Source organism: Oncorhynchus clarkii, chromosome 29 (genome assembly GCF_045791955.1).
Source record: "Oncorhynchus clarkii lewisi isolate Uvic-CL-2024 chromosome 29, UVic_Ocla_1.0, whole genome shotgun sequence".
NCBI lineage: Eukaryota > Metazoa > Chordata > Actinopteri > Salmoniformes > Salmonidae > Oncorhynchus > Oncorhynchus clarkii.
This window is the reverse complement of record NC_092175.1, coordinates 34407836-34434420: the sequence shown is the minus strand read 5'-3', so window position 1 is coordinate 34434420 and position 26585 is coordinate 34407836. Positions and strand designations below refer to the sequence as shown.

Sequence of the window (26585 nt, the reverse complement as noted above, 5' to 3'; positions counted from 1 at the left end):
GGGATCAGAACCTGAGAAAGTGGTATTTCATTATAGTTATCCGACCTGTTCAGACCTGTTCCTCATGGAGGTTAATTTATTTTGGTATATTACATACCCCAGGAAGACTGTGACTGACATAGACAGGGAGACACTCCCTATGAGGGAGAACACATCACAAGATAACACTATTTTGAATACCAACTTCCTTTGATATGGCAGATTGTTATGTAATGCACTGTTTCACAATTCCAGTCCTTACTCAACCCCAACAGTACACATTTTTATTGTAACCCTGGACAAGCACACCTGATTCAACTTGTCAACTAATCATCAGGCCCTCAATGAGTTGAATGTGGTTTGTCCCGGGCAACAACAAAATGTGTTCTGTTGAGGGTACTGGAGGACTTGGGAAACATTGCTGTAATACATATACATACATATAGCTAGGTTTCCAGGCTTGTTGTTCACAGCAAGTAGATATGTTACTAAATAGATGGTAAACTGTGATTCTATGTCATTAGTGAGCGATTGTTGCAATACTAGTGGTAGTGAAATTAGTTGTCTTTGCTGCTTTTGAAAAATGATAATTCTCCTATTGTATTTTTGTGACAGGTACTGTATGGATCTTTGAAATGGATAGAGAATAGTGACAATCTTCATCTTGTACACGGTTGTTGTGAGTTACAAGGTGTAGCGGTTACAATGGGCAGCAGGACTACTGCCAAGAACTACATAAAACCTGAGCAAAATATGACATGTTATTCTATTTTATTCCAAAAACAACAACCTCTGCATTTAAAATAAGAACCAATTGTTTATAACAATGTAACTTATCATTGACAATACAGTGTATTATGTATTATCAATCCATTTGATGTACAAAATCAAAAGGTATGGGCCCTCACTCCTCAAACAGGACATCCTGGACAATGCTTTCATCACAGGAAAAATGACAGTTTCCAGACAGACAATATGGTATACAGTAGGTAATACTGTTCTCACATTGTGAAATATGCATATATTATATATAACCAGAGAACGTCAGGCAAAAAGTGAAAACGCATGTTGTTGACATCTTACAGTGGCCAAAAGATATGGGAGTGAGATTTTCCACTGCAAACACAAAGGAAGCTTATTGGCGAAGAATGATGTGGTCCAATGACAAGGGGACAAGAGATCCTTAGAGATGTCCAAAAATGTTGTCAGAGTACTCAAAAAAGAGCAAGCATTCAACAAATGTATTGAAAATAGCAACGCTAAAGAGGGTTTTTGCAGACTAATGTCTAGCTAGCTAGGTGATGCATGTCATTCACATTCATGTTGTTTCACAAACGTGTGGTCTCATAACTGATTTGATAGAGCTTCCGAATTGCATTTCGAATGCAACACAGATGTCTGGATATCTGGTGGGACAAACATTTATGAATTCCAATGGATGCTTCTGTAAAGAGGTAAGTAAAATATTGTTTTGCAAACACACGGTAAGTGCAATTTCACACATGATCATGCTTTTTACCGGGCACACAAGTCAATAAAAAGACAACAATAATCATGCATAAAGACTTGTGTCTCTGAAATCAAATTCCTTCAAATTGGATATCAGCAATGTGACCTTGAGAAAAGCTGCGCTTGATGACTTTGGTGCAAAATGTTCCTGTACGGACTGAGAGGACAGTGCCCACTGCCACAATGAAGACACTCTTGGTAGACAAGTTGTGATACTGTTGAACCCAACCCCCATCCCTCATCAAGATGTAGACAAACATTACAGACGAACAGCCCATCACATCTCCAAACACAATAACCCCACCACAGACACAGCTATAACAACCCATGGCATCTCCATGGGCCATCACTTACAGAGAACACATCAAAAACACACGAGGTCATATACAGAGGACAGCAGAACGGTCAGAATTGGTCTATGGGACTGCACAAACTTGCATGAAACCATTTAACTGACACAGAGGACATTGAGACTGAACAACGTTTCTAATAACATCTACACAGTGTGGGCTGGTCACAGATCAGAATGCAGTAGTCCGACAGGCCAGTGATTAGCAGAATGAGAGGCTCTATAGCAATCTAACAGACGACGGACTTGTATTGAGACACGTTACGACACTTGACTACTCATTGCTAAATACACGCTACCGGATTGCCTGGATGACTTCAGTGACCTCATTGACCTCGGAGGACCCAGGAGCTGGGAGGCCTCGTGGAGGATCACTACCCTGTTTAACTCACGGGGAAGGCATGGACCTAGAGAAACACAATCAGTAGAAAACAAAGCTTTCCCCAGCCCCTTCGACTGTACATCCCAGCAATGGTTTTAGTTTTGTGCAGTAGAACGCTCACCCCTCCAGGGTTTGTGCTATATATGCTGTCTGTCACCGTTAGTTCTTTTGGGAGTTTGACAGACATGACCCTTGATCACATTTACAGATCCCTGTACTTCCTCCTCACTTGTCCCCTGCCTTCTGCTAAAGTTCCGGACAGCTAGGCTCTCTCTGGGGCTGGAGTTAGCAACGGTATGTCAGAGAGTTGCCGATTCACTAGAGCGAGTGTCAGTTGCACTGTCTCAGGACGCAGTCTCAGAAAGAGCTCCTCAACAACATTCCCCAGTGGTTGGTGAGGAGCTACACTACAATAACTGCCACTCAGAAACACAACCACTCAGTAGGCCTCAACCTGGAGCAGTACAGTTAGCTGGAGAAGAAAAACAAAGAACGCACTCTCCCAACGTTTACTCACAGACAGGGCAAGACTGGTAGGACCATTACAAGAACAGCACATCTATCTATAAAACGCAACCAGTTTCAAAGAGCAGAATCTGTTGTAGCAGCTCAAGAAACATGGATCATATAAAACAACCTCAAGCAGAGCGAACAATGGACGGGACAGCAGAGGCAGAATGTGTTATGACGTTACATATGAAATTATGAGTGGGCCTTCTTCATTGCTTTCATAGGAGTAATACTTTCAGTGTGTGGATGTATGTAGACATGGAGTTCTCCATTTCAAACTAGCAGTGGCCAGTCAATGCCATGCAGACCACAGCTTTCACAGGAACCTATGAAAACAATACACAATAGCCTTTGTACATTTAGATGTCTGAGTGCTACCTAACCCTCAGACAGATACACAGTACAGACACACAACATGTGTCTCCAATCCATTTATCCAAGGTCTTACTACAACTGGCTGTGGAATCTGCAGTTAACATCAAAATGGAATGAATACTGATGGTGGTGTACATTGATTTAAATACACACAAAAAAAGGGACACACTTATCCATGTTACAACGATGGCAACAGCAACTCTGACAGGAAGTTGGAGAGGAAAGACGTAGCGGTACTGTAGTGGTTTGTATGAGATGCTAAGTGGACAATGCGCATGTAGACATTGATTAAAGTGCGTGCAAACTCTTAGAGAAAGAGATAGACACCGGTGGATGGGGGCTGGCAGTTGTCTGGAATTCACTACAAAGGGCCAAGCTCCAAACTGGAATACAGCAGTCATCATACCAGGGGTTCAACAGACAGAACATTACCCATTCAAATGATCAAATCAAATACAGAATGAATGTGAGCTGTGACTTTTCAAAAGACTTGGATGGGACTATCAGTCATGATACACAATGTGACAGAGGTTCTATTCCACAGAGGCCACTGAAAGAGCACGGACACCAACACATCTCCAGTCTGTCTCCACCCCGATCTTCTGCTCCTCTATCTTGCATTGTATTTGGTTCTGGATTGGTTTGTTTTGTCTCTCTGCTTTGCTGTCATGGTAAAATACTCCCGGTCCTACATGAAGTGCATCTGCATAGGAAAATAAGCCTGTTACGGTTTAATAACAGATCATTCAGTGTAAGAAACAGAACAGTACGGTAACACTACAAAAAGGTAATATAGTAACACGATCTTACATTATTCCAGAACCTACTGGCAAACCAACACTAATTGGCATTGACAAATGAAGTATTAAACAGTAAGTGATACATTCTAAAAGGAGCAGAGACAGGATTACAAGTATGATTATGATTAACCTACTTAGGCCTCTTAACTGATGCCTTGAATCATGATTCACATAACAGAAGTAGTTAGGGAGAGGACAGTGAGGAGTGGAGAGAGGACAGTGAGGAGTGGAGAGAGGACAGTGAGGAGTGGAGAGAGGAGTGGAGAGAGGACAGTGAGGAGAGAGGACAGTGAAGAGAGAGGTCAGTGAAGAGAGAAGTCAGTGAAGAGAGAGGACAGTGAAGAGAGAGGACAGTGAAGAGAGAGGACAGTGAGGAGTGGACAGTGAGGAGTGGACAGTGAGGAGTGGAGAGAGGACAGTGAGAAGAGGAGAGAGGAGAGTGAGGAGAGGAGAGAGGAGACAGTGAGGAGTGGAGAGAGGACAGTGAGGAGTGGAGAGAGGACAGTGAGGAGTGGAGAGAGGACAGTGAGGAGTGGAGAGAGGACAGTGAGGAGTGGAGAGAGGACAGTGAGGAGAGAGGACAGTGGAGAGAGGACAGTGAGGAGTGGAGAGAGGACAGTGAGGAGAGGAGAGAGGACAGTGAGGAGAGGAGAGAGGACAGTGAGGAGTGGAGAGAGGACAGTGAGGAGTGGAGAGAGGACAGTGAGGAGTGGAGAGAGGACAGTGAGGAGTGGAGAGAGGACAGTGAGGAGTGGAGAAAGGACAGTGAGGAGAGAGGACAGTGGAGAGAGGACAGTGAGGAGTGGAGAGAGGACAGTGAGGAGTGGAGAGAGGACAGTGAGCAGTGGAGAGAGGACAGTGAGGAGAGAGGACAGTGGGGAGTGGAGAGAGGAGAGGAGAGAGGATGATGAGGAGTGGAGAGAGGACGGTGGGGAGTGGAGAGAGGACAGTGAGGAGAGAGGACAGTGAGGAGTGGAGAGAGGAGAGTGAGGAGTGGAGAGAGGAGAGTGAGGAGTGGAGAGAGGAGAGGAGACAGTGAGGAGTGGAGAGAGGACAGGTAGGAGAGAGGACAGTGAGGAGAGAGGACAGTGAGGAGTGGAGAGAGGACAGTGAGGAGTGGAGAGTGGACAGTGAGGAGAGAGGACAGTGAGGAGTGGAGAGAGGAGAGGAGAGAGGATGGTGAGGAGTGGAGAGAGGACAGTGAGGAGTGGAGAGAGGACAGTGAGGAGTGGAGAGAGGACAGTGAGAAGAGGAGAGAGGACAGTGAGGAGTGGAGAGAGGAGACAGTGAGGAGTGGAGAGAGGACAGTGAGGAGTGGAGAGAGGACAGTGAGGAGAAGACAGTGAGGAGAGGACAGTGAGGAGAGGAGAGAGGACAGTGAGGAGTGGAGAGAGGACAGTGAGGAGTGGAGAGAGGACAGTGAGGAGTGGAGAGAGGACAGTGAGGAGTGGAGGAGAGAGGACAGTGAGGAGAGAGGACAGTGGGGAGTGAAGAGAGGACAGTGAGGAGAGAGGATAGTGAGGAGTGGAGAGAGGAGAGGAGAGAGGATGATGAGGAGTGGAGAGAGGACGGTGGGGAGTGGAGAGAGGACAGTGAGGAGAGAGGACAGTGAGGAGTGGAGAGAGGAGAGTGAGGAGTGGAGAGAGGAGAGTGAGGAGTGGAGAGAGGAGAGGAGACAGTGAGGAGTGGAGAGAGGACAGTGAGGAGTGGAGAGTGGACAGGTAGGAGAGAGGACAGTGAGGAGAGAGGACAGTGGGGAGTGGAGAGAGGAGAGGAGAGAGGACAGTGAGGAGTGGAGAGAGGACAGTGAGGAGTGGAGAGTGGACAGTGAGGAGAGAGGACAGTGAGGAGTGGAGAGAGGAGAGGAGAGAGGACGGTGAGGAGTGGAGAGAGGACAGTGAGGAGTGGAGAGAGGACAGTGAGGAGAGGAGAGAGGACAGTGAGGAGAGAGGACAGTGGGGAGTGAAGAGAGGACAGTGAGGAGAGAGGATAGTGAGGAGAGAGGACGATGAGGAGTGGAGAGAGGACGGTGGGGAGTGGAGAGAGGACAGTGAGGAGAGAGGACAGTGAGGAGTGGAGAGAGGAGAGTGAGGAGTGGAGAGAGGAGAAGAGACAGTGAGGAGTGGAGAGAGGACAGTGAGGAGTGGAGAGTGGACAGGTAGGAGAGAGGACAGTGAGAAGTGGAGAGAGGACAGTGAGGAGTGGAGAGAGGAGAGGAGAGAGGACGGTGAGGAGTGGAAAGAGGACAGTGAGGAGTGGAGAGAGGACAGTGAGGAGTGGAGAGAGGACAGTGAGGAGTGGAGAGAGGAAAGGAGAGGAGAGAGGACAGTGAGGTGTGGAGAGTAAAGAGAGGACAGTAAAGAGAGGACAGTGTAGAGAGGACAGTGTAGAGAGGACAGTAAAGAGAGGACAGTAAAGAGAGGCCAGTGTAGAGAGGACAGTGTAGAGAGGACAGTAAAGAGAGGACAGTAAAGAGAAGACAGTAAAGAGAGGACAGTAAAGAGAGGACAGTGTAGAGAGGACAGTGTAGAGAGGACAGTAAAGAGAGGACAGTGTAGAGAGGACAGTAAAGAGAGGACAGTGTAGAGAGGACAGTAAAGAGAGGACAGTGTAGAGAGGACAGTGTAGAGAGGACAGTGTAGAGAGGACAGTGTAGAAAGGACAGTAAAGAGAGGACAGTGTAGAGAGGACAGTGGGGATTACCTGGGCTCCTGGCATGGGGGCAAATGGATTGGTATGTCGCAGGACAGGCTGGTTGTACATCATAGACTGTGGTGCCATCATAGGGACTCCACCCATCTGCCCCATCTGATGAGGCATCTACAACGGGGGGAGGAGGACAAAATGTCACCTGAGGATCAGTGGTCTTTGTGTGCAGAACCCCCTTATTGTTAGGCCTGGGTACTGTACCATGGTGCAGATCATTCCTTATTGTTAGGTCTGGGTACTGTACCATGGTGCAGATCATTCCTTATTGTTAGGCCTGGGTACTGTACCATGGTGCAGATCATTCCTTATTGTTAGGTCTGGGTACTGTACCATGGTGCAGATCATTCCTTATTGTTAGGTCTGGGTACTGTACCATGGTGCAGATCCCCCTTATTGTTAGGTCTGGGTACTGTACCATGGTGCAGATCATTCCTTATTGTTAGGCCTGGGTACTGTACCATGGTGCAGATCCCCCTTATTGTTAGGCCTGGGTACTGTACCATGGTGCAGATCATTCCTTATTGTTAGGCCTGGGTACTGTACCATGGTGCATATCATTCCTTATTGTTAGGCCTGGGTACTGTACCATGGTGCAGATCCCCCTTATTGTTAGGCCTGGGTACTGTACCATGGTACAGATCATTCCTTATTGTTAGGCCTGGGTACTGTACCATGGTACAGATCATTCCTTATTGTTAGGCCTGGGTACTGTACCATGGTGCAGATCATTCCTTATTGTTAGGCCTGGGTACTGTACCATGGTGCAGATCATTCCTTATTGTTAGGTCTGGGTACTGTACCATGGTGCAGATCATTCCTTATTGTTAGGTCTGGGTACTGTACCATGGTGCAGATCCCCCATATTGTTAGGCCTGGGTACTGTACCATGGTGCAGATCATTCCTTATTGTTAGGCCTGGGTACTGTACCATGGTGCAGATCCCCCTTATTGTTAGGCCTGGGTACTGTACCATGGTGCAGATCATTCCTTATTGTTAGGCCTGGGTACTGTACCATGGTGCAGATCATTCCTTATTGTTAGGCCTGGGTACTGTACCATGGTGCAGATCCCCCTTATTGTTAGGCCTGGGTACTGTACCATGGTACAGATCATTCCTTATTGTTAGGCCTGGGTACTGTACCATGGTGCAGATAATTCCTTATTGTTAGTCCTGGGTACTGTACCATGGTGCAGATAATTCCTTATTGTTAGGCCTGGGTACTGTACCATGGTGCAGATAATTCCTTATTGTTAGTCCTGGGTACTGTACCATGGTGCAGATCATTCCTTATTGTTAGGCCTGGGTACTGTACCATGGTACAGATCATTCCTTATTGTTAGGCCTGGGTACTGTACCATGGTGCAGATCATTCCTTATTGTTAGGCCTGGGTACTGTACCATGGTGTAGATCATTCCTTATTGTTAGGTCTGGGTGCTGTACCATGGTACAGATCCCCCTTATTGTTAGGCCTGGGTACTGTACCATGGTGCAGATCATTCCTTTTTGTTAGGCCTGGGTACTGTACCATGGTACAGATCATTCCTTATTGTTAGGCCTGGGTACTGTACCATGGTACAGATCATTCCTTATTGTTAGGCCTGGGTACTGTACCATGGTGCAGATCATTCCTTATTGTTAGGCCTGGGTACTGTATTATAGTGCAGATCATTCCTTACCATTCCATAAACAGGCAGTTGCTGTGTCGTCATGGGAAAAGCGACTGGTGCTGGAGCCTATGGAGAGAAAGGGTGAAATGGAACAATGCAAGACTAGAAGAACAGACTGAGGAATGCACTACAGGTACTCCCTCTACAGATATTCATGTACTTACATAGCCAGTATAGATCATTCCATTCTGCAGCATGAGGGTAAGAAGAGGAGGAGAAATAGCAGGACATGTAGATGGGAATGGATGGTGTGGTGGATAATTGAGTGGAAAATGTAAAGAGAAGATGGATGAAAAAATGAAATGAAAAGAGGAGAGATAATTAGAGTGCAAACTTATTCAAATATGCAGAGGGAAAATGAGAATTGCCAGCGCCCGAGAGGAGCTGCAATAACCACTTCCATTTTGAAAGATGGGATTTGCAGCAGAATCCCAGTGTGTAATGCGTGCTGTTAGATTCTATAAGGAAAGAGTACATCTAATATCAAAGCCACCTTCTGCATTGCTGGCTTGTCCTTAACATTATATTTGGTGAGAGTAAGCAGGAGACTCTTGCAACGCCAGGAACCCATGTTCGATTCCCGCTGGGGCCACCCATATGGAAATGTATGGACATACTGTATGATTAATGTCTCTTTGTATAAAAGCGTCTGATAAATGGCATATATTACATACTATCACTCACCAGCTGTGGTATGGGCATAGCTTGAGGAGCCATGAGTGTGTGGTGGCTCCAGTTGGGGGTGGTGCAGGTGGTTTTGGCCTGCCAGTGAGTCCCCCCTGTGGGCCTCTTCTCTACCAGGTGGGTCCACTGGAGCTCTGGCCTGAGGGGGTGGGGGTTATGTATCAGATCAAACTGGATCCAATACTGTATTATACTGGATCCTATACTGTATTATACCGGATCCTATACTATACTGTATTATACTGGATCCAATACTGTATTATACTGGATCCAATACTGTATTATACCGGATCCTATACTATACTGAATTATACTGGATCCAATACTGTATTATACTGGATCCTATACTGTATTATACCGGATCCTATACTATACTGAATTATACTGGATCCAATACTGTATTATACTGGATCCTATACTGTATTATACTGGATCCAATACTATACTGTATTATACTGGATCCAATACTATACTGTATTATACTGGATCCAATACTATACTGGATCCAATACTAAACTGTATCATACTGGATCCAATACTGTATTATACTGGATCCAATACTGTATTATACTGGATCCAATACTATACTGGATTATACTGGATCCAAAACTATACTGGATTATACTGGATCCAATACTATACTGGATTATACTGGATCCAATACTATACTGGATTATACTGGATCCAATACTATACTGGATTATACTGGATCCAATACTATACTGGATCCAATATATACTGTATTATACTGGAACCAATACTATACTGTATTATACTGTATCCAATATTAAACTGTATCCAATATTATACTGTTTATACTGGATCCAATAATATACTGTATTATACTGGATCCAATACTATACTGTATTATACTGGATTCAATATTATACTGGATCCAATATTATACTGGATCCAATACTTTACTGTATTATACTGGATCCAATATTATACTGGATCCAATACTATACTGTATTATACTGGATCCAATATTATACTGGATCCAATATTATACTGGATCCAATATTATACTGGATCCAATATTATATATACTGTATTATCCTGTATCCAATATTATACTGGATCCAATACTATACTGGATCCAATATTATAGTGTATTATACTGTATCCAATATTATACTGTATTATACTGGATCCAATACTATACTGTATCCAATACTGTATTATACTGTATCCAATACTGTATCCAATACTATACTGTATCCAATATATACTATATTATACTGTATCCAATACTATACTGTATTATACTGGATCCAATATTATACTGTATCCAATATTATAGTGTATTATTCTGTATCCAATATTATAGTGTATTATACTGTATCCAATATTATACTGTATTATACTGTATCCAATATTATACTGTATCCAATATTATAGTGTATTATTCTGTATCCAATACTATAGTGTATTATTCTGTATCCAATATTATAGTGTATTATACTGTATCCAATATTATACTGTATTATACTGTATCCAATATTATACTGTATCCAATATTATAGTGTATTATACTGTATCCAATATTATACTGTATTATACTGGATCCAATATTATACTGTAGATTGTTTGCACATCGGTCCTTTTCAAATAGTATTGACACTCACTTTTTGGCTGGTATTTCTCCGAACTGCAAGTCTGGAAAATGAGCGATTAAGATGTGTTACATGTTCAGATGTTATTACAGACCATATGACCATTTAATTACTACTGAAAAGGAAAAGAATATGTGAAGCAACAAGTAAAAACGAGAGAGAGACTCACTACCAACGAGGTTGGCTAAAGAGGAGTCCAGGTGGCTGGGTATCATCTTCCCCCCAGAGTGCAGCGGGATCCCAGGGCTGTGGGAGTGGACGTGTGTCGGCTGAGCTGGCTTCAGAAGATCCCCTGGGAGCCCCAAACCTGAGGACAGAGACATACAGGGGGATAGAGTTTGTTCTCACAAGGAAAGAGTCCAAGAGTGAATGTATACTGTTCATTTTTGATTGTTTATTTCCCTTTTGTTTATTATCTATTTAACTTTCTTTGGCAATGTAAACATGTTTCCAATGTCAATAAAGCCCTTTGAAATGAAATAAGTCAGAGAGAGGGTCAGAGAGTCAGGTCACACAGAGAGAGGGTCAGAGAGTCAGGTCACACAGAGAGAGGGTCAGAGAATCAGGTCACACAGAGAGAGGGTCAGAGAGTCAGGTCACAGAGTCAGGCTACACACACACACACACACACACACACACACACACACACAGACACACAGACAGAGAGACAGAGAGAGACAGAGAGACAGAGAGAGTCCAGCTACAGGGAGAGAGACAGAGAGAGAGAGAGAGAGAGAGAGAGAGAGAGAGTCGGGCTACAGGGAGAGACAGAGAGAGTCCAGCTACAGGGAGAGACAGAGAGAGAGAGAGCGAGAGAGAGAGAGAGAGAGAGAGAGAGAGAGAGTATCCAGCTACAGGGAGAGACAGAGAGACAGAGAGAGAGAGAGAGTCCAGCTACAGGGAGAGAGACAGAGAGAGAGAGAGTCGGGCTACAGGGAGAGACAGAGAGAGTCCAGCTACAGGGGAGAGAGTTGGGCTACAGGGAGAGAGAGAGAGTCGGGCTGCAGGCTACAGGTTAATAGCCATAGCCTCAGGCATATTGTAAGGCTATTTCAGTCCTGTCATATTGTAAGGCTATTTCAGTCCTGTCATATTGTAAGGCTATTTCAGTCCTGTCATATTGTAAGGCTATTTCAGTCCTGTCAGCTGTCCAGTAGAAAGCTACAAGCCATGTTGACTCAGCGATCAGAGAGAGAGGGACCCAGCAGGAATTGTGTGTTTGTACTGTATGGATGTGTAGTCTGTGAGCCTCACCTCCCCAGGCGTTGCTGTTAGACGGCACAGTGTGTGTTTGTACTGTATGGATGTGTAGTCTGTGAGCCTCACCTCCCCAAGCGTTGCTGTTAGACGGTAGTGTGTGTTTGTACTGTATGGATGTGTAGTCTGTGAGCCTCACCTCCCCAGGCGTTGCTGTTAGACGGCACAGTGTGTGTTTGTACTGTATGGATGTGTAGTCTGTGAGCCTCACCTCCCCAAGCGTTGCTGTTAGACGGTAGTGTGTTTTTGTACTGTATGGATGTGTAGTCTGTGAGCCTCACCTCCCCAGGCGTTGCTGTTAGACGGTACAGTGTGTGTTTGTACTGTATGGATGTGTAGTCTGTGAGCCTCACCTCCCCAGGCGTTGCTGTTAGACGCTACAGTGTGTGTTTGTACTGTATGGATGTGTAATCTGTGAGCCTCACCTCCCCAGGCGTTGCTGTTAGACGGTACAGTGTGTGTTTGTACTGTATGGATGTGTAGTCTGTGAATCTCACCTCCCCAGGCGTTGCTGTTAGACGCTACAGTGTGTGTTTGTACTGTATGGATGTGTAGTCTGTGAATCTCACCTCCCCAGGCGTTGTTGTTAGACGGTACAGTGTGTGTTTGTACTGTATGGATGTGTAGTCTGTGAGCCTCACCTCCCCAGGCATTGCTGTTAGACGGTACAGTGTGTGTTGTCTGGATCGTTGGGTTGTAGGAGGGCTGGACGTTGAATAGGTCGCTGGTGAGGTTTGGCACGCTGGGGAGACAGAGGAGAGAGTCAGACAGCAGAGATAAAAAAGATAGCAGAGCAGACCCCTTCAGGGGGGGGGGTTCCTATTCACTAATAACCCAACTAATATACTATAAAGTGATTTAGCTAGCTCCCATTTGTAATAAGATACAAAGAGTAGTTATACAGAGCAAACAAACTGAATGAAACATTCCCATAGGTCTTAAACACGACAATTATCAGACAGCAGGTCTGCTTACTTATTGGTACCGGATAGAACAGATGAGTTGGAGAAGAGTTCTGTGGCCCCGCTGCTGGCACTGCCCACTGACTGGGCACTGGGAGAGATGGTGGGCGTCTGCATGTCATTCACCTTGGCTCCCTCATCCTGTGGGACAGACAGAGGAGTGAATCCACATGAGACAAAAGAATGTACAACAGGGCTGGGTTTTACATGTGTTTCCTAATTAGCCTATATACGAGTACATTATCTGAAAGAACAATGTATAACAAGTGTTTATAATATGTATATTATAAGCGTTATAATTTATTCTCATTTATATAGGTATTCATACAGTAATGCATTTACATTGTAATGGGCTATTCAAGAAAGTTGTTCTACAGTGGTAGCAGTGACCCTGTCTGACCTGGAGGCTGTTCGGGTCCTCCTTCTGTTCCATGAGGCTGAGGGAGATTCCAGTACTGGACAGTGACGATACAGCACTGGTTAAGGTGCTGGCTCTAGAGAGACCACAAGAGCGCTTGTCAGGGACCACCACGCACACTAACTGTCACACATAGCACTCTGGGACTAACCTCAGGGATCAGAAAAACACTAATAATGTGTCTGACTGTGTGCCTGTATTGTATTTGTATTGTCAAGACATGACAACTAATGGTGGAGCAGTGACTGATAAATATGTTGACGTGCCAGCTTCAGTGACTGATAAATATGTTGACGTGCCAGCTTCAGTGACTGATAAATATGTTGACGTGCCAGCTTCAGTGACTGATAAATATGTTGACGTGCCAGCTTCAGTGACTGATAAATATGTTGACGTGCCAGCTTCAGTGACTGATAAATATGTTGATGTGCCAGCTTCAGTGACTGATAAATATGTTGACGTGCCAGCTTCAGTGACTGATAAATATGTTGACGTGCCAGCTTCAGTGACTGATAAATATGTTGACGTGCCAGCTTCAGTGACTGGTAAATATGTTGACTTTTCAGCTTCAGTGATTGATAAATATGTTGACGTGCCAGCTTCAGTGACTGATAAATATGTTGACGTGCCTGCATCAGTGTAAATGCCTCCTTCAGACTCAAAGTGTTACCTGGTGTCTGTGGAGAGCTCCTTGGTTCTCCTCCCCTCCAGAGAGGCCAGATGCTGCTCCAGAGCTTCCAGGAGGCTGCTAGGGGCCTGATTGAGAAAGGGGGGGGGGGGTGAAGTAACAATACTTTACCAAGGGAGAACAGCATTGTGTAGAAAAATTGGGAAAACACACACACCCAAAAGCGTGCTGTCACACACACACACACACACACACTCACAGGTGCGGTGCGCACACATTTTTGCACGCACAAGCACACAGACTCACACACAGACACACGCGCGCACACAGAGCCAAATAACACATTGTTCAGCATAGTCTCCATATTTGCAGCTAGTTTTACATATCAATACATCTGGTATAATTAGGTTTGGCTTCACGCCAGACATGCACAGATCAGTCATCTCTCTCATGCAATCAAGTAGACAGGCCTGGGAGGTCATTACAGTGTATGGGCCTGAGGGGGTCAGAATACAGAATGCATCTATGCCCATGCATCTATGCCCCCACACACACATCACAGTCCATTAATGGCCAGTTAACCAATGGATTCTGTTTATATGCTAATTTGAGTATCACTATTCATTCATGAATATTAATTTAATCAATTGTATTTTACAGGTTAGAGTAGACATAATATTAGTGGATGCTACAATTTTGTCATTAGCTTAGTGTCCAATTGAAAAAGGGTTTGGGAGCCAAACGAGTTAACTGACAGAAAAGCCAAATATCTGATGAATATTAGGTAAACACATTTGGCAAACGAATAGCATATTTTATAAAGATATAAAAAAAGATGGTTCAATAAACCAAGGATGAGCGAATTCATTTTGCACATGTCATACCCATGTTTCAACCAGAGGCTTGCTTTTCATTACAGAACACAATCGTAACTCATGCAGCTACTTGTACAATTATTTGGGGGAAACGTGAATAATTAAAATTCTGGATATCCTTCTTCAGAGAATGATAGAATATTCTAAAAGTTTAAAGTAAAGAAAACACCATCTACAGCTCAGTAAAGACATGGGTTACTATTTAGTTGAACAGGGACACGTAAGGTCTTCATAAGCACTGCAGACATGACATACCAGTTGACAGAAACATTTGTTCATGATTATTTTTCTCAATGTGGAGGGAAAACATGAGTGTCATTGAAGAGAGCTTCAACAAGTGTTTGTAGCGTCACATCAGATGTTATGCACTGCTTAGGATGGCATTACGGACACTTTGGTAGAAACCATTCGCTGCTCTCCCCACAGCTATGTTGATGGGATATCTTTTCAGGGAAAAATATGTACAATAGTGTTCATTTTGAGGCAACACAAAGTTAAACTGTATGAGAAATCATGAAGGGATGTCAAACCTTGATGTACAAAAGGCTTATATGGGCAAACACCATAGGCCCATATCTGCTAGGACAGAGGCTGAATTTGCCTGACTTTTCAGTCATTTCAAAATCAAAACTAAATGTATTTTGTGATTCAACTAGAAAAAAAATACTAAAATCAAGGTAGAGAAACAACAAAAAAATCACCAGCACTTGCACTTGACCCCCCCCCCACTTCTAGCTCTGACTCTACTGATAGCTACGTTATTGAGGGAAAATGTACTTTCCATGCCTGTGATATGTGTTTGTCCCAACTAGCTATCTTAAGATGAATGCACTAACTGTAAATCACTCTGGATAAGAGCATCTGCTAAATGACTCAAATGTAGGTTTTGCACAATCTCCAAAATTAGAAAGGGTCACACATTTGGAACCCATTTTGAAAGTAGCCCCCTCTGTACCCCAGAGCTCAGAGAGAGGGGGGTTCATCAGAATGAGAGGAAGGGCTTGTGGAAGTCTGTAGGGTGAGTAGGGAATGGGAGCGTTTACAATGGAGCCACATGGGAGATATTGAGATGAAATGTACCACTGACCTGTGTGAGATCGGGGATGTCACCCTGATCAATTCCAACTTGCTGTGTCACAAAAAAGGAGGGAAGGGGGGGGGGGGGGGGGGGGTGGAGGGCAAAAACCAAACATAATAAACAAACAAACAAATAAATAAACAAACAAACAAATAAACAAACAACCACGGAATAAAGGGGGGGTAGGTGTGTGGAGGAGGGAAAAAGAAGAATCAAACCAAAGGATCCATTACTCCATGCACTGACTACAAACAAAACAATAAAAAGACAACAGGGGAATTGGCATGCCCACACGTACATACAGTACCCACACACACACAGGATCTGAAGACTGGTTTGAAATGAATGTTTACACATTGAAATGCCATTGACAGGTGTGCCGGGTACATTGGGCTGTAATACTCATGTGACTGCAAGGTGAGAAACATCCAAAACAAACACACAACTAATGTTGACTTTGAACGAAAAAGGCAGGGGTACAAATGACAAACACATTGTTAGACGACTAAATGAATGGGCCCTTAGAGTCAACGTTAGCCCGTATTTGGATAGAAGCCCACCCCCATCACCCCAAACCTTCCTCCAAATAGTAACCAAATCAGTAAAGACAGCAAGAACGCCTTTTAATAAAAGAATGCAGGAGAAACTATACAACTACAGAGAGATACTAATTATCTTCGCAAATCGGCCTTCTGAATTGCAAGTAGTACTTTACGTGGATAACAGCAGACATTCATCATTGCAAAAGAGAGAAAGGGAAGGAAAGAGTAAGAAAAAACCTCTTCCTTAGACATGCAACGCAGGCATCAGAACAGGCAGCACATGGAGGGGCCTTCACTGTGAGATTTGTATGCCCACTAATAGGCTAACCTCTGCATTCATGACCTCAGCATGAGCCTCCACCACACGGCAACAGAGGGACAGAGAGACGGAGAGGAGAGGAGAAGAGCCCTACCTTCCTGCTGGATCTATCTGAAACCTTCCTTTCCTCAACACAAACCAAACAGGGAAACATTACCTCTGCAACTTTGAGAAACTCTGACAGCTTGGTCATTCTGTTCAGAAACGTCTTATAGATCTCCAGGGCATCTTTGCATTGGTTCTTCTTCATGTCAAAATATTTCTCTTTAGGATAAAAAAAGAGGATATGTTAACTAAGCAAAGAAGAAAACAAAAAGGGACAAAGGATTTTAGCTAGGTCTTTTCTAGATACATTTACAAACATCCTAGTGACACCATAGTGACACCATAGTGACATCCTAGTGACATCCTAGTGACACCATAGTAACACCATAGTGACACCATAGTGACATCCTAGTGGCATCCTAGTGACACCATAGTAACACCATAGTGACATCCTAGTGACACCATAGTAACATCCTAGTAACACCTTAGTGACACCAAAGTAACACCTTAGTGACACCATAGTAACATCCTAGTGACACCATAGTGACACCCCAGTGACACCATAGTGACACCATAGTAACACCATAGTAACACCATAGTGACACCATAGTGACACCATAGTGACACCATAGTAACACCATAGTGACATCCTAGTGACATCCTAGTGTCATCCTAGTGTCATCCTAGTGTCATCCTAGTAACATCCTAGTGACACCATAGTAACACCATAGTGTCATCCTAGTGACACCATAGTGACATCATAGTGACACCATAGTGACATCATAGTGACATCCTAGTGACACCATAGTGACACCCTAGTGACACCATAGTAACACCATAGTGACACCATAGTAACACCATAGTGACATCCTAGTGACATCCTAGTGACATCCTAGTGTCATCCTAGTGTCATCCTAGTGACATCCTAGTGACATCCTAGTGACACCATAGTGACATCCTAGTGACATCCTAGTGACATCCTAGTGACACCCTAGTGACATCCTACTGACACCATAGTAACACCATAGTGACACCATAGGGACACCCTAGTGACACCATAGTAACACCATAGTGACATCCTAGTAACACCATAGTGACACCCTAGTGACATCCTAGTGACATCCTAGTTATCCTCTAACTAACAGATAGTGTACTTACCCAGCATGTTGATAACTCCTTCATTGTAGGCAGCAAAGAGGCGGATGGAGTCTTTAAAGAGCAGCAAGAAGGCGCTGTTGATGACGCCATTGGTCAATTCATTAGAGTTAGCCTGGGAAGAGAACAGATGAGACATTGAGAGTTCATACTGACAGCTAGCTCACTGTCATCATGTAGCCCATATTATGGACCGCTCAACACCCCAACCATGCAGCCTACCTGAAAGTCCAGCAGAGCATCCAGCTGATTCTGAATGATAGGTAGAGTCTTGATCAGCTTGTCAACGGTCATGGTGCGCATCATACCATCAACCCTGTCAGCAAGAGACACGCAGCGCCACTTTAACAGGACAAGTGATGACTGACTAACATGATCATACAGCATGAATCAAACAACTCCCTGTCAATCATGTTGATACTTAATATAATCCACACATTATCCAAAGAGGCTCCTGAAATAAATGACTTGTTTAGCTGGATTACCTTGAATCTATTTAAAGGATCGTCCCCAATCTTTGCCATTGTTTCTATGACGAAGTCACTGTTTCTCCCTCTTGAGGTGGGCCTGGCCACTGAGGTAAACTATGTATCCCAGGGTGACAATGTGGAGGTTTTCCACACTAGCCACTACAGGACATCTTACCCTCTCTTCATCTTGGTGAAGTCCACAGCCACCAGTCTGTAGGACAGGGCCTTCTCATTCAGATACCTGCTGTAGCGTCTGATGAACGTTGACATGTCATATCCTGGCAGAGAGGGAGCACTTACATTCATATTTAGAGTGCTGGCATGGCAGCACACAGAGCCACACCTCTGCAGCGCGTTCAGAGTGACAGTTTGAATTGTTGTACTGCACACTGTTGTTCATGCATTGCACGATTATAATGTTTTTTTTTTATGCCTGTGACTTCTGTACAGTATGTCTCTGGTGTGAAATGGCTTGCGTTGAAAAATTCCCTACAGTACCTTGTAATGCCCCCTTATCCAAGAAGTTGCTCAGGTTAAAAAGTGTGTTTCTGGACGCCAGGTACTGGATTAATCGCTGGTGATAAAATACAGAGAGAGTGGGATCAAAACCAGTAAGAATAAAGATTCAATCAAATGTTTGAATACCAGAGGACTTGAACAGTGCATAATACATTATATGCCATTTAGCAGACACTTTTAACCAAAGCGACTTAAGGTCATGCGTGCATACATTTCACATACGGGTGGTCCCGGGAATTGAACCCACTATCCTGGCGTTACAAGTGTCATGCTCTACCAGTAACAATTGAGCTACAGTGAAGCCAGTCATTGCCGTACATCATTGGGCTCCCGAGTGGTGCAGCGGTCTAAGGCACTGCATCTCAGTGCTTGAGGCATCACTACAGACACCCTGGTTCGAATCCCGCTATATCACAATTGGCCCAATTGGCCCAGCGTCATCCGGGTTTGGCTGGTGTAGGCCCGTCATTGTAAATAAGAACTTGGTCTGAACTCATGAGGTGATGATGATGAAGGACTTGAACCCCAGCTACTAGTGTGTGTTTGTTTTTAAACAAGGAAAAAAACAGGCAAATGGGTTATTTTTTTTTTAGTTAGGATTAGGTCTAGTTTTAGGGTAAGGCTTAGTGTTAAGGTTAGGGTTATGGTTAGGTTAAAACTGTGTGTGTGCGTGTATGTTTGTTACGTACCTCGTTGCCGTACATCATGAGGTGGTGCGTGGTGATGAGGGATTTGAACACCACCACCCAGCTGTTGTTGGCCGTCCTCTCAAACAATGTGTCAGCCAGGTGGGGGACACTCACGTTCAGCTCGTTGGTGCAGTGGATCAGGTCTGCCAAAAAACACGGCATGTGGACAATTAAACATTTGACAGTGCTTTCTGTGCTTTACATATAGTCTACTTTACAGGTTGATCAACTCATGCTGAACATTACTAACAGCAGTTAGATCTCTGGTAGGCACCTCCCACCCTTGAAAGAGATCCTGTTACTAGTGAATTAACTATCACTTTTTATGCCTTAATTACAGTGACTAAACAGCAATTAACATTTCAAACTGGAAATCTGATTGTAAAGCAGACGGTGATCAAAATAACTCAAATATAATTATATATTCCTTCTAGACATTTGACTCTAGGAGGGATTTCCCTCCCAGGAGTTTAAGCTTATACTAAACCATACAAGAGAATATAAAAGTACATTTCCTACATTCTTACCCACAGGAAATAGAGAATTCAACAATGAAAAAAACCTTCTCAGAAAATAACCAGACCGGCAACACAAGATCTGTTAATTGAACCAATAACCCTCTGGGTCTATGGGTTGATACAGGACAGGACTGATTGAGCTTAATTGATTGACTGGACACAGTAATTATTTGGGTAGAAAGCCACCTAACCTAATCATCAGCAGTTAAATGTGGAGAAAATGCTTGATATCCAACACACACTCCAGTTCCAGACCACACACAGATAAACAGAAATGTTGAGATCAAGGTTGTCTATGACACTGTTGTCATTGTACTAATATGATTGACCCATGGACACCAGCTCACTACAAACTAAAGTAGCTGAGAAACCTCAAAGGGTACATACAAGCACAATATACTGTACCTTTGTGGCAGCAATAATATCGGAATAATACCATTGTTAATAAGTTATTCGTCTTAAATTAGACTTATTTTTGTCTAAAACTCAGTAGGAAATAGAGGAAATAATAGTAGATTAACTCAAATTATGCATTTAACCTAAACTGCCAGAAAATGTTAGCCTACATAGCCAGTCCTATTCAAAGGGGAATTGATTGCATTATTACTTCATACAATGATGAATAAGGTAATAGGCTATTTATGATCACAATGTGTGCATTTGCATGTATGACACTGAGTAATAACCTATTTGTCTCATTATGTTTAGGCTACAGTACGATAGCCTACTGTAGGATGATGACACTGTAATGATTGACTACATGAGCTGTTGAAGGCTATGATGCGCAATTATTCATAGCCTATTACCATAGAATGTCGAAAACCTTGCTATTAAAACTACACCAATGGCCAATCAAACATGATGAACATACAGGTCTTCTTGAATATTCAATGTTACCAATGCTTTTGTTGCGAAATATGTAGCAACGGCGGGACACTGGTGGTCTACTTAACCTACAGTCAAGGTGTTTCTTCTTTGGTCCGCTGACTTCATGCGTCGTGGCCTTGCAGACGGCTTTGCTTATAGCGGATCCTGTCATGCTGTGCTGAGCCGCAGCGATCCGATCCGTGATAGACTGTCCAGACATGTTTCAAAAGCAAGTAATCGGGGAATTAGAAATCAAAATGTCTTTAGTGGTGATTGGGAGCGTGCCCTCTAAACAGATTGCCCGTCTGGAAACAAAAAACGTACACTGACGCGAATCCGATGGCAGAATTCATACGGCAGCCAAATAAAATATATGACTAGTCAGTAAACCATATATTTTATTGGCAATCCAATGGTCCACACATACAAATCCAAAAACCTTATCCAAAACCGAGCACACCGAAATCAGCCGATAATGATTCGTTCGGAATGGTCATGAATGTATCCCCATAAAAGCTTTCTAATGGTGATGATGCCGGTTAGTGTACAGCCAGTACAGTATACTACATGAACAGCAGCAATCATTGATTAGTTAGCCTACCAATGCTCGGTTGGTGATCACACAACGTTCGCGCTGGTTAGATGATTGCTGCTAGACTGATTTTGAAGACGTTACAAAATAGCATATGATTAGTGTATTTTCTCTCAAGCTTCCCTGTGATCGTGTCGAGGTCTTGTAGCAGTGACACCGAGTTTTTCCGTATCCTTAAATTGCCGTGTTCCATATGTTTTAATCTGAAGGCATTTACAAATGGTTCTTACATTTGACAAATGTTTTTGTTAGGTAGCTGATTATTCATTTTTTTTCAGTTAAACTTCATGTGTAAAATGGCAGTATCGCCTATGAATCAGGTGACTTAGAAAGGGGTTGATTGGCCAACACAGAAAGGGTCCGGGGTGGGCATCTTAAAGTGGAACACTGCGATTTAATTTTAGGAAGCTGGTTCATGATTTGAAATGGATGGAATCTGTCTAATAACTCAAACCGATTAGGCCTGCAGTAGGCATGCTGTCCAATCAGATTCAGACACATCTGAAGACAAACCCCTGGCCTAGTATGGTATTGATGTTATATCATTAGTATTTGGCTATAACAACAACCTTTCACAAAGCACTAGCTTCTCAGTTTCCTGGCTCTCTCTACAGTAGGGTTTACCAATGTTAGTGTTCTCCTATGCAATAAAACCAAAAATATACAAATTATGGACAGCTAGGAGACAGCTAGGAGACAGCTAGGAGACAGCTAGGAGACAGCTAGGAGACAGCTAGGGGACAGAAGACAATAGATCTCAGATGGGGAGTAATCCCAGGGCAGATCTGCTCAGGATTTTAAATCCTTTTACATCAGACAGAAGGTTTATTCTAATCTTTCATCATCTTTATCAATGTAAGCTATCAGCTGGGTTGGCCCCAGTGACATATTCACCCAATCAGCCTTCACACTAAACTGAGTAACTCATTAGAGAGTAGCTGTGAGTGTTCCCTTTCTCTCAGGTTCAGTCTGTGAGGAGGGAACACACATTACACAGCCTGCTGGACCATTTTACATGTTCCTGTTCACATTCCCCTTGGCAAACTAGCCTGTGTTCTTCTCAAACGCATGCTAGCGTTTCATTCCAATTGATCGCATGTATTTGTGATTACATTCAAATGAGTTAAGTTAACCCAAGCTGACAATCAAAGGCTGCTGTCAAATGTGTTTGTGCTCTTTATAAGAAATAGAGACCATTGTACAAAGTGATCGTCCATAGGACCAAGACTGTCAAATGTTATCAGCCAGGGAGCTCCCAAGCAGTCTGAAATGTGTTTAGATTAGAATCGTTAATATACTGAGGCTAGTCTGTCTCACACACAGACACACACACCATTTAAGTGTATCTTATCTTAGCCATTGCAAAGATACCCTCTAGAGCAGCCCACAGAGCAGCCCACAGACGGCAGTTGTGAGAGACTAGGAGGACTACAGTAAGTAAGCTGAAGCGTTTCCCTATCTGTGTCATTATCTCCCTCCCTTACCTTGGCTGAGGTCTCAAACCAGCCCACAAATCCCTTTTCCCCACAGAATGTGTCCAGATTGAGCTGCTGGGAGCAGACTTAGTCAGACTTGTAGGCCAGCACCACAGCTGGGACAGGTTTGCCATGACTGAGGGTGACTTTAGTGTCCAGGTCGTCCTTCCACTTGAAAGGACGACCTGGACACCAAGGTCGTGGGTCACGTGGGTCATGTCAAACACCCCCAGAGCTCCAACAATCTTCCGGTAACACACACGGGTCATATTACAATATCTTTCTTGTCCTGGGACAAACAAATACATGAACAGTACATATCAGGGTCAGACCGACATACAGCACTGATCTAGCGTATACTGTAATTGTATGTACTTATAATCTAATTATATTGCATTAGGATTTAGCACATTCCAAAAACAGCAGAAAAGGTCAGGTTTTCATAGTACAGACACACACACATACAGAGAGCGAGAGAGTAACTAGTGCTCATATGGCTCTAATGAGCATGAGACCAGGTGAACCCTGTCATTGTCTGTCAGTGTATCTGTCACGTTCTGACCTTAGTTCCTTTGTTTTGTCTTTTGTTTTAGTATGGTCAGGGCGTGAGTTGGGTGGGTTGTCTATGTTAGTTTGTCTATGATTTTCTATTTCTGTGTTTGGCCTGGTATGGTTCTCAATCAGAGGCAGCTGTCAATCGTTGTCCCTGATTGAGAACCATATTTACAGTGCCTTGCGAAAGTATTCGGCCCCCTTGAACTTTGCGACCTTTTGCCACATTTCAGGCTTCAAACATAAATATATAAAACTGTATTTTTTTTGTGAAGAATCAACAACAAGTGGGACACAATCATGAAGTGGAACGACATTTATTGGATATTTCAAACTTTTTTAACAAATCAAAAACTGAAAAATTGTCCGTGCAAAATTATTCAGCCCCCTTAAGTTAATACTTTGTAGCGCCACCTTTTGCTGCGATTACAGCTGTAAGTCGCTTGGGGTATGTCTCTATCAGTTTTGCACATCGAGAGACTGACATTTTTTCCCATTCCTCCTTGCAAAACAGCTCGAGCTCAGTGAGGTTGGATGGAGAGCATTTGTGAACAGCAGTTTTCAGTTCTTACCACAGATTCTCGATTGGATTCAGGTCTGGACTTTGACTTGGCCATTCTAACACCTAGATATGTTTATTTTTGAACCATTCCATTGTAGATTTTGCTTTATGTTTTGGATCATTGTCTTGTTGGAAGACAAATCTCCATCCCAGTCTCAGGTCTTTTGCAGACTCCATCAGGTTTTCTTCCAGAATGGTCCTGTATTTGGCTCCATCCATCTTCCCATCAATTTTAACCATCTTCCCTGTCCCTGCTGAAGAAAAGCAGGCCCAAACCATGATGCTGCCACCACCATGTTTGACAGTGGGGATGGTGTGTTCAGGGTGATGAGCTGTGTTGCTTTTACGCCAAACATAACGGTTTGCATTGTTGCCAAAAAGTTCAATTTTGGTTTCATCTGACCAGAGCACCTTCTTCCACATGTTTGGTTTGTCTCCCAGGTGGCTTGTGGCAAACTTTAAACGACACTTTTTATGGATATCTTTAAGAAATGGCTTTCTTCTTGCCACTCTTCCATAAAGGCCAGATTTGTGCAATATACGACTGATTGTTGTCCTATGGACAGAGTCTCCCACCTCAGCTGTAGATCTCTGCAGTTCATCCAGAGTGATCATGGGCCTCTTGGCTGCATCTCTGATCAGTCTTCTCCTTGTATGAGCTGAAAGTTTAGAGGGACGGCCAGGTCTTGGTAAATTTGCAGTGGTCTGATACTCCTTCCATTTCAATATTATCGCTTGCACAGTGCTCCTTGGGATGTTTAAAGCTTGGGAAATATTTTTGTATCCAAATCCGGCTTTAAACTTCTTCACAACAGTATCTCGGACCTGCCTGGTGTGTTCCTTGTTCTTCATGATGCTCTCTGCGCTTTTAACGGACCTCTGAGACTATCACAGTGCAGGTGCATTTATACGGAGACTTGATTACACACAGGTGGATTGTATTTATCATCATTAGTCATTTAGGTCAACATTGGATCATTCAGAGATCCTCACTGAACTTCTGGAGAGAGTTTGCTGCACTGAAAGTAAAGGGGCTGAATAATTTTGCAAGCCCAATTTTTCAGTTTTTGATTTGTTAAAAAAGTTTGAAATATCCAATAAATGTCGTTCCACTTCATGATTGTGTCCCACTTGTTGTTGATTCTTCACAAAAAAATACAGTTTTATATCTTTATGTTTGAAGCCTGAAATGTGGCAAAAGGTCGCAAAGTTCAAGGGGGCCGAATGCTTTCGCAAGGCACTGTAGGTAGCCTGTTTTCCATTGTGTTTTGTGGGTGGTTATTTTCTGTTTAGTGTTGTACCTTACAGGACTGTTCGTTGGTTGTTTATTGTTTTGTTTTCAGTGTTCATTAAAATATTTGAAATATGAACACTTACCACGCCGTGCAGTCGTCCTCCTCTCCTTCCCCACACGACAAGCATTACAGTATCAGTGTTTTGTTACTTGTCATGTTTGTTGTGGACCCCAGGAAGAATAGCTGCTGCCTCTGCAAAAGCTAATGGGGACCCTAATAAACAAATAGACAAGACACATGTTCCTCCACAGTACACATGAAATTCTATAGGGAGAAAAACTGTACACTGGTGATTATGATTGTCACACTCTGACCATTATTTGCGTTGTTTGTTTCTATGTTTTGTTTGGTCGGGGTGTGATATGAGTGGGCATTCTATGTTGCATGTCTAGTTAGTCTGTTTCTATGTGTTTTGGCCTGATATGGTTCTCAATCAGTGGCAAGTGTTTGTTGTTGTCTCTGATTGGGAACCATATTTAGGTATCCTGTTTTGTATTGTGGTTCGTGGGTTATTGTCTATGTGATGTTGCATGTTAGCACTCAGTTTCGATAGCGGTCACGTTCGTTTTGTTATTTTGTTCGTTTGTTTAGTGTACTTCGTGTTTTTTTCGTCATTCATTAGAAGTATGTATTCACACCACGCTGCGCTTTGGTCTCCTCACTACGATGATCGTGACAATGATGATACATGTAACACAGGCTATCTATGGATAAGACCAAATGTAATTATCAAAAGTGTGCTAATTCATTGATATTGAGTTGTTAAAAACATAAACTTGAATAAAGTCTGATGTAGACTGATTGTCTGCAGTTTTGTCCAAACCACTGGTGTTACAATGAATTGATAATATATCAAGTAATATCAAAGTAAAATGAAGTGGTTTGACATACTGGCAATGTCCCAAAGCTGTAGTCTTATAACGGAGTCACTGTCCCAGTGCAGAACCTTCAGCACAAAGTCAACATCAATAGTTGCTCGATAATGTTGAGAAAAGATCTGATGGACATAACTCTTGACTGATGTTTTACTGACCCCAAGGTCCGCTATAACGAGAAGTTTTAACAAATGCTCCTGTTGCATGGTCTGCGTTTGTACAACAGCCCATTCAAAACTCACACTGCTGTCTGATCCAATATCTGCCGGTGTTGATGGCACATGGAAAACATATTACAATTTAGTTTTAA

The 26585-nt window shown here is 43.3% G+C and overlaps 1 protein-coding gene and 1 pseudogene across 5 annotated transcripts; both read right to left on the bottom strand.

The window, feature by feature from the left end:
• Nucleotides 1–727: 727 nt before the first annotated feature.
• Nucleotides 728–21843, bottom strand: LOC139387903 (phosphatidylinositol-binding clathrin assembly protein-like). 5 transcript variants are annotated; one of them, XM_071134256.1, is made up of 19 exons: nucleotides 21015–21843; nucleotides 19540–19682; nucleotides 18830–18905; nucleotides 18507–18609; nucleotides 18084–18177; nucleotides 17865–17976; nucleotides 16819–16925; nucleotides 15810–15851; nucleotides 13890–13975; nucleotides 13202–13295; nucleotides 12815–12942; nucleotides 12481–12581; nucleotides 10752–10889; nucleotides 10595–10625; nucleotides 8967–9105; nucleotides 8447–8470; nucleotides 8292–8348; nucleotides 6608–6724; nucleotides 728–3807 (listed from the first exon to the last, which is right to left on the bottom strand). In XM_071134256.1, exons 1-19 carry the CDS (start codon nucleotides 21142–21144, stop codon nucleotides 3793–3795), a joined length of 1737 nt encoding a protein of 578 aa, XP_070990357.1. In that variant the 5' UTR covers nucleotides 21145–21843; the 3' UTR covers nucleotides 728–3792. The 5 variants fall into 5 exon arrangements, with proteins under 5 accessions (XP_070990357.1, XP_070990356.1, XP_070990358.1 ...); XM_071134255.1 differs by having other exon boundaries at nucleotides 728–3825; nucleotides 21015–21809; XM_071134257.1 differs by lacking the exon at nucleotides 8447–8470 and having other exon boundaries at nucleotides 728–3825; nucleotides 21015–21829.
• Nucleotides 21844–22072: 229 nt separating this feature from the next.
• On the bottom strand, nucleotides 22073–26481 carry LOC139388211 (ras-related protein Rab-38-like; annotated as a pseudogene).
• Between the last annotated feature and the right edge of the window lie 104 nt (nucleotides 26482–26585).

Excerpts from the sequence above, each read along its gene's own strand:
- LOC139387903 (XM_071134255.1), bottom strand. The coding sequence starts at position 21,144 with ATGTCTGGACAGTCTATCACGGATCGGATCGCTGCGGCTCAGCACAGC. Across the intron at positions 18,610-18,829 it reads GGATAAGGGGGCATTACAAG|GATATGACATGTCAACGTTC; the intron begins GTACTGTAGGGA and ends CCTCTCTGCCAG. Across the intron at positions 13,296-13,889 it reads GAGCTCTCCACAGACACCAG|AGCCAGCACCTTAACCAGTG; the intron begins GTAACACTTTGA and ends TGGTCTCTCTAG.